The sequence below is a fragment of the Arachis hypogaea genome, chromosome 15 (genome assembly GCF_003086295.3).
Source record: "Arachis hypogaea cultivar Tifrunner chromosome 15, arahy.Tifrunner.gnm2.J5K5, whole genome shotgun sequence".
NCBI lineage: Eukaryota > Viridiplantae > Streptophyta > Magnoliopsida > Fabales > Fabaceae > Arachis > Arachis hypogaea.
In genome coordinates, this window is record NC_092050.1 from 92,655,674 (window position 1) to 92,666,490 (window position 10,817).

A 10,817-nucleotide genomic window follows, 5' to 3' on the forward strand; every position below is an offset into this window, starting at 1 on the left:
CAGCCGGCTAAACCAAGCTAGAATTGCTAACTATCAGCTAATAGAGTAGAGTTACTTATCTCTTCTCTTGTAAAATACCCCAAACCTGTTACTAGGCGCCACTCTATCAATTAATGTTCTGAACTTTAGTTGTGTACTCTTGTAAAAAAATTGAGTTTTTTTCTAAACCTTGACAATAATATCAACTTCTTTCTTTTGATTATTACTTATATTATGTAGAATCAATTGCTTGGAAGACCATCGTGAATGGATGAGTTTTTTGAGCACACCCATACTCGCAAAGAGGATAGGACTCAATGGGTTGATGAACACTCCCGAATGGCAAAGGTAACTTACCTATTTTCATTGTAATTGCTTTTTGTGTAACTTAGAATGTGCAAAAAGAAATGACTTAATACTTTCCTTCATTGTAATTTTGGACTTATTTTTGTCACATATGTTCTTAACTTTTGCATTATTATTGATACTTAAAGTAGTTTACCAATCATTGTAGGAGACATTTCAAGAGCGCATGTTTCAGGCTGAGCAAAAGCGACAGGCTGCTATAGAGGCTGGTGTAACTGATCCACCGCCTGTCTCTGAGGAAAGCATATGGATTGAGACAGTGGGTGGAAAACGAAGAGGTAGGGTATATGGCATGGGTGAGGTAAGGAACTCTTCTATGGTGCGACCTCGGGTTGATGGGCCAACCACGACCACCAGCACTGATGTTTTGGATCTTAGAGAACAAATTATAATACTCAATAGGGAAGTTGAACAACATGCCGCTAAATATAGAGAGCTTGAAGACCGCTATCAAAGGGAGAAAAGAGAGTGGCAACAGACGGTTGAATCCTTGCGTGAGGATCTCAACACCAGTAACTCACAGATGGATCAGTTTAGTCATCAACTTAGCAGCTTGATTGAGTATGTGAGGGCCATGGGTCCTAGTAGTTCTGGATCACGTGTCCCTCCACCTCCTCCTTTTACTTTTCCAAGCTCCCAGAAAAGCGCAGCCCCAAGAAGAAAACTCCCACCTATCTTGCAGCCCCTAGGACAGTCACAGGGCGCTCATATGGAGGATAATTCTGACGATCTCGATGACTCAGATGAGGACTATTTAGATGAGTACGAGTAGGATTATTTACTTTGTTTTGAATATTTTGTATTATTAATGGAGTTTAGTAACTTATCTTGTTTTAAATCTTTAAGTTAGAGGATTAGTTATTATTGTTTTGATAAGTATGTAAACTTATTATTTAATATTTATTATAAATTTTATTTTTGTATTTAAAAGTTTATTTGTCTCATTATTTAATATTTAATTGACTATTATTTTTCAAATAAAAAAAAACTGTAGCTATTAAAATCGAGGACATTAATGTCGATTTTTGAATTCAAAATAGACAAAAGAAAATAAAAATTAGACGGAGAACTTGTCAATCTTTTTATAATTTTATCGACGGTTATTGTGTCCATTTTAATAGGTCCAAAATCGACGGTTTGCTTGTCCATTTTAATAAATCCAAAATCGACAGTTAGTTTGTCGATTTTATTAAATATTATCGACGACAGACGCATCGCTTTTACTTCATATTTGAAAACCTTAACCTCATATTATCGACGTCAGAATTGTCGATTTTATTTAAAATATATCGTCGGTTTAACATTCTGTCGATTTTATTAGAATTTTAAAAAATCGACAAGCTTTATAGCGACCACCGCCGCCGTCCATTTTTCCGTCGATTTTTAATATTATCGACGGCCTAGCCGTTGATTTGGCCGTCGATTTTAACGATGTTTCTTGTAGTGGAAGAAACTGGCATCCACGCGATCGCATGGACGAAGCGATCGCATGCCAAGCGCGAATCAACAGCGACGCGGCCGCATGACTGACGCGACCGCGCGCCTTAAGCAGAACGCACATGACGCGGTCGCATGACTGACGCGACCGCGTGGCAAGAAAAGCTCCGAATGACGCGACCGCGTGACCCACGCGGACGCGTGACAGAGGCCACGCACCAGAAATTACAGAAAACGCTCATAGCGAATTCTGAAGCCCTTTTTGGCCCAAATCCAAGTCCAGAAGGCCTAGATCAGAGGTTATAAAGTGGGGGAACGCATCCATTCAGGGGGAGCTCGCCAATTTTTACTTTCCATGATTTAGATTTAGTTTGAGAGGGAGATTCTCTCCTCTCTCTCTTAGGATTAGGATTAGGATTTAGGACTTCTCTTAGTTTTTAAGAGTGACTCTCGATCCAGGTTTAATATTTACTTTAATTTGTGTTTCTATGCTACTTTTACTTTAATGCTTTTATTTGTATCTACAGATGTTGCCCAATTGGCTTATGAATTATTCCATGTTACAGATTGTTATTTGAATTAATGATTATTTGAGGTATTTTAGTTATTGATTGCTTTCTCTTTAATTTGTGTTACCATTGCTTTCCATCTAAGGACATTTTTTATTCCAGCAATTTTACTTTTTCCCCTTTTGGTCTTGGTTAAGAAATCAGTAACTCAACATTATCAAACTCAACATAACTGATAATCGCTATCTTGCTAATTGAACTGAACTTCAATAATCCCAACTTTTTCTTAGGAAATAACTAGGATTCGAAGGTCAAACTAATTAGTCCCTTGACTTTCCTTTGCTTTAGTAAAGGTTAACTAAGTGGAATTTAGATTCGACTTTCATTATTGTTGAGAGAGATAACTAAGTTGGACTTCCAATTTCTCTTATCTTGCCAGAAGTTGCTTTACAGTATTTATTTATTTTAATTGCCATCTACTTTACTTGTCATTCAAATCACTTGCTTCTCACCTTCTAAACCCCGATTACAACCTTTATAGCCAATAATAAGAACATACTTCCTTGCAGTTCCTTGAGAAGACGACCCGAGGTTTGAATACTCGGTTAACAATTTTTAAGGGGTTTGTTACTTGTGACAACCAAAACGTTTGTACGAAGGGGTTTTTGTTGGTTTAGAGACTATATCTACAACGCGACTATTTTTATGAACTTCTTTACTGGCAAAAATCTCTAACGCCAGAACCCTATACACTTGAGCGAATAGAGCGGATACACTTCCGGTGAGGGTTCGATGCTCAATGCTTGTTCCCGGCTTTCACAAGCGTTCGTTTAGCAAGTCATATGCATTCCATGGTGATGTTCAATTTGGTAGGATTCATGAATCACATACTATTTTCACCCTATATGCTCACATGTATTCTTGGAGGATAGATTTACTCTTGACCAAGTAGGTAGATGATTTTACATTAGTTGCATGCATCCATTTAGGTAGTTTGCATTTCATAAACCCTTTCCCATCATGATCTTTGGTCTTTTTATTTTAAGCATGAGGACATGCTTGGTTTAAGTGTGGGGAGATTTGATAAACCCCGATTTTGTGGTTTATCTTGTGCTTATTTTGGGGAATTTTATCAATATTTCTCACATCAAGAAATGCATGGTTTTGTGTTCACTTCCCAATATTGCTCTGATGAGTGGATAATTTATACGCTTTTTGGCATTGTTTTTAGTATGTTTTCAGTAGGATCTAGTTACTTTTAGGGATGTTTTCATTAGTTTTTATATTAAATTCACATTTCTGGACTTTACTATGAGTTTGTGTGTTTTTTCTGTGATTTCAGGTATTTTCTGGCTGAAATTGAGGGACTTGAGCAGAAATCAGATTCAGAGGTTGAAGAAGGACTGCTGATGTTGTTGGATTCTGACCTCCCTGCACTCAAAATGGATTTTCTGGAGCTACAAAACTCAAAATGGCGCGCTTCCAACTGAGTTGGAAAGTAGACATCCAGGGCTTTTCAGAAATATATAATAGTTTATACTTTGGCAAAGAAGAGACGACGCAAATGGGCGTTCAACGCCAGCTCTCTGCCCAATTCTGGCGTCCAGCGCCAGAAAAGGATCCAAAACCAGAGTTGAACGCCCAAACTGGCACAAATGCTGGCGTTCAACTCCAAGAAGGACCTCTACACGTGCAACACTCAAGCTCAGCCCAAGAACACACCAAGTGGGCCCCGGAAGTGGATTTATGCATCAATTACTTATTTCTGTAAACCCTAGTGACTAGTTTATTATAAATAGGACCTTTTATTATTGTATTAGACATCCTGGATCGTATTTTGATCCTGTGATCACGTTTTGGGGGCTGGCCATCTCGGCCATGCCTGGACCTTTCACTTATGTAATTTTAACGGTAGAGTTTCTACACTCCATAGATTAAGGTGTAGAGCTCTGCTGTTCCTCAAAGATTAATGCAAAGTACTACTGTTTTCTATTCAATTCATCTTATTTCGCTTCTAAGATATTCATTCGCACTTCAACCTGAATGTGATGAACGTGACAATCATCATCATTCCCTATGAACGCATGCCTGACAACCACTTCCGTTCTACCTTCGACTGAATGAGTATCTCTTAGATCTCTTAACCAGAATCTTCGTGGTGTAAGCTAGAATGATGGCGGAATTCAAGAGAATCCGGAAGGTCTAAACCTTGTCTGTGGTATTCCGAGTAGGATTCAATGATTGAATGACTGTGACGAGCTTCAAACTCGCGATTGCTGGGCGTAGTGATAGACGCAAAAGGATAGTAAATCCTATTCCAGCAGGATCGAGAACCGACAGATGAATAGCCATGCCGTGACAGGGTGCGTTGACCATGTTCACTGAGAGGATAGGATGTAAACCATTGACAAGGTTGATGCCTCCAGACGATTAGCCATGCCGTGACAGGGCATTTGGATCATTTTCCCGAGAGAAGACCAAAAGTAGCCATTGACAATGGTGATGCATCACATAAAGCCAGCCATGGAAAGGAGTAAGACTGATTGGGTGAAGATAGCAGGAAAGCAGAGGTTCAGAGGAACGAAAGCATCTCTATTCGCTTATCTGAAATTCTCACCAATGATTTACATAAGTATTTCTATCCCTGTTTTATTAATTGTTTTTGAAAACTCCATTATCATTTTATACCTGCCTGACTGAGATTTACGAGGTGACCATAGCTTGCTTCATACCAACAATCTCCGTGGGATTCGACCCTTATTCACGTAAGGTATTACTTGGACGACCCAGTGCACTTGCTGGTTAGTTGTGCGAAGTTGTGAACCATGGTATTGGCATCATGTTTTTGGCGCCATTACCATGGAAAGAAAGAGCGATGAATTTTACATAACCAAAGTGTAATCACAATTTCTGCGCACCAAGTTTTTGGCGCCGTTACCGGGGATTGTTCGAGTTTGGACAACTGACGGTTCATCTTGTTGCTCAGATTAGGTAATTTTCTTTTTGTTTTCTTTTCAAAAATTTTTCAAAAATATTTCAAAATTTTCTCACCTGTTTTCGAAAAAAAATTTATTCAAAATTTTTAAGAATGAATTCTAGTGTTTCACGAAGCATGTGAAGCCTGGCTGGCTGCAAAGCCATGTCTAAATTCTTTTGGACTGAGGCTTCCAAACCATCAGAATAGAGGCAATTTACATATTTGATAAGTAATGAGTAGTATATTCTGATATCTTGCTAAATCTTGACTGGCCATTGGCCATGTCTAGTGTTTTGGACCGGAGCTTTCATTGAAAGCTTGGCTGGCTAGTGAGCCATGTCTAATTCCTGGACTGAAGCTTTAGACTAAGAATGCAAGATTCCTGGAATTCATATTAAAAATTTTGGAATCCTTGTTTTCCTTTTTCAATTAATTTTCAAAAATACAAAAAAAAATCATAAAATCATAAAAATCAAAAATATTTTGTGTTTCTTGTTTGAGTCTTGAGTCATGTTATAAGTTGGTGGCAATTGCATGTGTATCTTGCATTTTTTGAAAATTCATGCATTCATAGTGTTCTTCATGATCTTCAAGTTGTTCTTGGTAAGTCTTCTTGTTTGATCTTTGCATTTGCATGTTTTGTGTCTTTTCTTGTTTTTCATATGCATTCTTGGATCCTTAGTGTCTAAGCATTAAAGAATCCTAAGTTTGGTGTCTTGCATGTTTTCTTTGCATTAAAAAATTTTTCAAAAACATGTTCTTGGTGTTCATCTTGACATTCAAAGTGTTCTTGGTGTTCATCTTGACATTCATAGCATTCTTGCATGCATTCATTGTTTTGATCTCAAAATTTCATGCATTGCATCATTTTACTTGTTTTTCTCTCTCATTATTAAAAATTCAAAAACCAAAAAAATATCTTTCCCTTTTTCTCTCTTAAAATTTCGAAAATTAGATTTGACTTTTTCAAAAATTTTTAAAATCTAGTTGTTTTCATGAGTCAAATCAAATTTTCAAATTAAAAATCTTATCTTTTTCAAAATCTTTATTAAAAAAAAAAATCAAATCTTTTTCATTTTTTTTAGTTATTTTCGAAAATTATAAAAATATTTTTCAAAAATCTTTTTCTTATTTTTATCACATAATTTTCGAAAATAACATCACCAATTAATGTTTTGATTCAAAAACTTCAAGTTTGTTACTTGCTTGTTAAGAAAGATTCAAACTTTGAGTTCTAGAATCATATCTTGTGATTTCTTGTGAATCAAGTCATTAATTGTGATTTTAAAAATTCAAATCTTTTTCAAAACTAATTTCAATCATATCTTTTCAAAAATATCTTCTTATCTTATCTTTTTCAAAATTTGATTTCAAAATATCTTTTCTAACTTCCTAACTTATCTTTTCAATATTGATTTTCAAAATTTGTTTCAACTAACTAAATAACTTTTTGTTTATTTCTTATCTTTTTCAAAACTACCTAACTAACTCTCTCTCTCAAATTTTCGAAATTATCCCCCCCCCCTTTTTCAAAAATTTCTTTTTAATTAACTAATTATTTTTTTTATTTGAATTTTCGAAAAACTACTAACCTTTTTCAAAACTATTTTCGAAAATCACTAACTCTTTTTCAAAAAAATTATTTTTGAAAATCCTTCTCCCTCATCTCCTTCTATTTATTTATTCATCTACTAACATCTCTTTCTCACATCACCAAAAATCCGAACCCTCTCTCTCTCTGAGTTCAGATTTTCTTCTTCTTTTCTTCTACTAACACAAGGACCTCTATACTGTGATATAAAGGATCCATATTATTATTATTATTTTCTCTGTGCCCTCTTCTTTGTCATATGAGCAGGAGCAAGGACAAGAACATTCTTGTTGAAGCAGATCCAGAACCTGAAAGGACTCTGAAGAGAAAATTTAGAGAAGCTAAATTACAACAATCCAGAGATAACCTTTCAGAAATTTTCAAACAAGAAGAGGAGATGGCAGCCGAAAATAATAATAATGCAAAGAGGATGCTCGGTGACTTTACTGCACCTAATTCCAATTTACATGGAAGAAGCATCTCCATTCCTACCATTGGAGCAAACAATTTTGAGCTGAAACCTCAATTAGTTTCTCTGATGCAGCAGAACTGCAAGTTTCATGGACTTCCATCCGAAGATCCTTTTCAGTTCTTAACTGAATTCTTGCAGATCTGTGATATTGTTAAGACTAATGGAGTAGATCCTGAAGTCTACAGGCTCATGATTTTCCCATTTGCTGTAAGAGACAGAGCTAGAATATGGTTGGACTCTCAACCTAAAGATAGCCTGAACTCTTGGGATAAGCTGGTCACGGCTTTCTTAGCCAAGTTCTTTCTTCCTCAAAAGCTGAGCAAGCTTAGAGTGGATGTTCAAACCTTCAAACAAAAAGATGGTGAATCCCTCTATGAAGCTTGGGAAAGATACAAACAGTTGACCAAAAAGTGTCCTTCTGACATGCTTTCAGAATGGACCATCCTGGATATATTCTATGATGGTTTATCTGAGTTATCAAAGATGTCATTGGATACTTCTGCAGGTGGATCCATTCACCTAAAGAAAACGCCTGCAGAAGCTCAAGAACTCATTGACATGGTTGCTAATAACAAGTTTATGTACACTTCTGAGGGGAATCCTGTGAGTAATGGGACGCCTATGAAGAAGGGAGTTCTTGAAATTGATACTCTGAATGCCATATTGGCTCAGAATAAAATATTGACTCAGCAAGTCAATATGATTTCTCAGAGTCTGAATGGAATGCAAGCTGCATCCAACAGTACTCAAGAGGCTTCTTATGCAGAAGAAGCTTATGATCCTGAGAACCCTGCAATAGCAGAGGTGAATTACTTAGGTGAACCTTATGGAAACACCTATAATCCATCATGGAGAAATCATCCAAATTTCTCATGGAAGGATCAAAAGCCTCAACAAGGCTTTAATAATGGTGGAAGAAATAGGTTTAGCAATAGCAAACCTTTTCCATCATCCACTCAGCAACAGACAGAGAACTCTGAACAAAATACTTTTAATTTAGCAAACTTAGTCTCTGATCTATCAAAGGCCACTGCAAGTTTCATGAATGAAACAAGGTCTTCCATTAGAAATTTGGAAGCACAAGTGGGCCAGCTGAGTAAAAGGATCACTGAAATCCCTCCTAGTACTCTCCCAAGTAATACAGAAGAGAATCCAAAAGGAGAGTGCAAGGCCATTGACATAAGCACCATGGCCGAACCTGTAAGGGAAGGAGAGGACGTGAGTCCCAAGGAGGAAGACCTCCTGGGACGTCCAGTGGTCAATAAGGAGCTTCCCTCTGAGGAACCAAAGGACTCTGAGGCTCATCTAGAGACCATAGAGATTCCATTGAACCTCCTTATGCCATTCATGAGCTCTGATGAGTACCCTCTTCTAAAGAGAATGAGGATGTCACTGAAGAGCAAACTGCCAAGTTTCTTGGTACAATCATGAAGCTGAATGCCAAATTATTTGGTATTGAAACTTGGGAAGATGAACCTCCCTTGTTCATCAATGAACTAAGTGATCTGAATCAACTGACATTGCCTCAGAAGAGACAGGATCCTGGAAAGTTCATAATACCTTGTACCATAGGCACCATGATCTTTAAGGCTCTGTGTGACCTTGGTTCAGGAATAAACCTCATGCCCCTCTCTGTAATAGAGAAACTGGGAATCTATGGGGTGTAAGCTGCTAAAATCTCATTAGAGATGGCAGACAATTCAAGAAAACAGGCTTATGGACAAGTAGAGGACGTGTTAGTAAAGGTTGAAGGCCTTTACATCCCTGCTGACTTCATAGTACTGGATACTGGAAAGGAAGAGGATGAATCCATCATCCTAGGAAGACCTTTCCTAGCCACAGCAAGAGCTGTGATTGATGTGGACAGAGGAGAATTAATCCTTCAATTGAATGAGGACAACCTTGTGTTTACAACTCAAGGATCTCTCTCTGCATCCATGGAGAGGAAGCATAAAAAGCTTCTCTCAAAGCAGAGTCAAACAAAGCCCCCACAGTCAAACTCTAGTTTGGTGTTGGGAGGCCACAACCAAACTCTAAGTTTGGTGTTGAACTCCCATATCCAAACTCTAAGTTTGGTGTTGGAGAGCCTCAACAATGCTCTGAACATCTGTGAGGCTCCATGTGAGCCCACTGTCAAGCTATTGACATTAAAGAAGCGCTTGTTGGGAGGTAACCCAATGTTTATTTATCTAACTATATTTTTGTTTTTCATGTTTTCTTAGGTTCATGATCATATGGAGTCACAAAATAAATGTAAAAATTGGAAACGGAATCAAAAACAGCAGAAGAAAAATCACACCCTGGAGGAAGCACCTGCCTGGCGTTCAACGCCAGAACAGAGCATGGTTCTGGCGCTGAACGCCCAAAATGGGCAGCATCCTGGCGCTGAACACCCAGAACAAGCATGGTTCTGGCGTTCAACGCCAGAAATGGCAACAAATGGGCGTTGAACACCCAAAATGGGCACCAACCTGGCGCTGAACGCCCAGAGTTGCGTGCAAGGGCATTTTGCATGCCTAATTTGGTGCAAGGGTGTAAATCCTTGAACACCTCAGGATCTGTGGACTCCACAGGATCATCTCAGGATCTGTGGACCCCACAGGATCATCTCAGGATTTGTGGACCCCACAAGATCCCCACCTACCTCCACTCACTCCTTCTCATCACTCACCACTCTCTTTCACACAATCCCATAAACACTCTTCCCCAAAAACCCTTCACCAATCACCTCAATCTCTCTTCCCCATCACCTCTTCACCACTCACATCCATCCACTCTTCCCCATAAACCTACCTCATAAACTCCACCTACCTTCAAAATTCAAAACCAATTTCCCACCCAACCCACCCTAAATGGCCGAACCTTAACCCCCCTCCCTCCCCTATATATAGCCCTCCATTCTTCCTCCTTTTCACACAACACAACCCTCTCCTCTCTACTTGGCCGAAATACACTTCACCCCTCTTCTCCATATTTTCTTCTTCTTCTTCATCTATTCTTTCTTCTCTTGCTCGAGGGCGAGCAATATTCTAAGTTTGGTGTGGTAAAAGCATAAGCTTTTTGTTTTTCCATTACCATTGATGGCACCTAAGACCGGAGAATCCTCTAGAAAGGGAAAAGGGAAGACAAAAGCTTCCACCTCCGAGTCATGGGAGATGGAAAAGTTCATCTCCAAAGCCCATCAAGACCACTTCTATGATGTTGTGGCCAAGAAGAAGGTGATCCCCGAGGTCCCTTTCAAACTCAAAAGAAATGAGTATCCGGAGATCCGACATGAAATTCAAAGAAGAGGTTGGGAAGTTCTAACAAATCCCATCCAACAAGTCGGCATCCTAATGGTTCAAGAGTTCTATGCCAATGCATGGATCACCAAGAACCATGATCAAAGTAAGAACCCAGATCCAAAGAACTATGTTACAATGGTTCGGGGGAAATACTTAGATTTTAGTCCGGAGAATGTGAGGTTGGCATTTAACTTGCCCATGA

The 10,817-nt window shown here is 38.4% G+C and overlaps 1 protein-coding gene and 1 non-coding gene across 2 annotated transcripts; one reads left to right on the top strand and one right to left on the bottom strand.

Moving 5' to 3' along the window:
- Window positions 1-227: 227 nt before the first annotated feature.
- LOC140179518 (uncharacterized) lies at window positions 228-1,150 on the top strand. The gene is made up of 2 exons (XM_072218404.1): window positions 228-327; window positions 494-1,150. Exons 1-2 carry the CDS (start codon window positions 247-249, stop codon window positions 1,115-1,117), a joined length of 705 nt encoding a protein of 234 aa, XP_072074505.1. The 5' UTR covers window positions 228-246; the 3' UTR covers window positions 1,118-1,150.
- Window positions 1,151-7,652: 6,502 nt separating this feature from the next.
- On the bottom strand, window positions 7,653-7,760 carry LOC112752278 (small nucleolar RNA R71). Its single transcript, XR_003176723.1, has one exon. It is a non-coding gene; the product is annotated as a small nucleolar RNA R71 (small nucleolar RNA).
- Window positions 7,761-10,817: the final 3,057 nt, after the last annotated feature.

Bases quoted from the DNA above. Each gene is read 5' to 3' on its own strand.
- LOC140179518 (XM_072218404.1), top strand. From the start codon at position 247: ATGGATGAGTTTTTTGAGCACACCCATACTCGCAAAGAGGATAGGACT. The intron at 328-493 runs GTAACTTACCTA...CAATCATTGTAG, and splicing joins AACACTCCCGAATGGCAAAG to GAGACATTTCAAGAGCGCAT.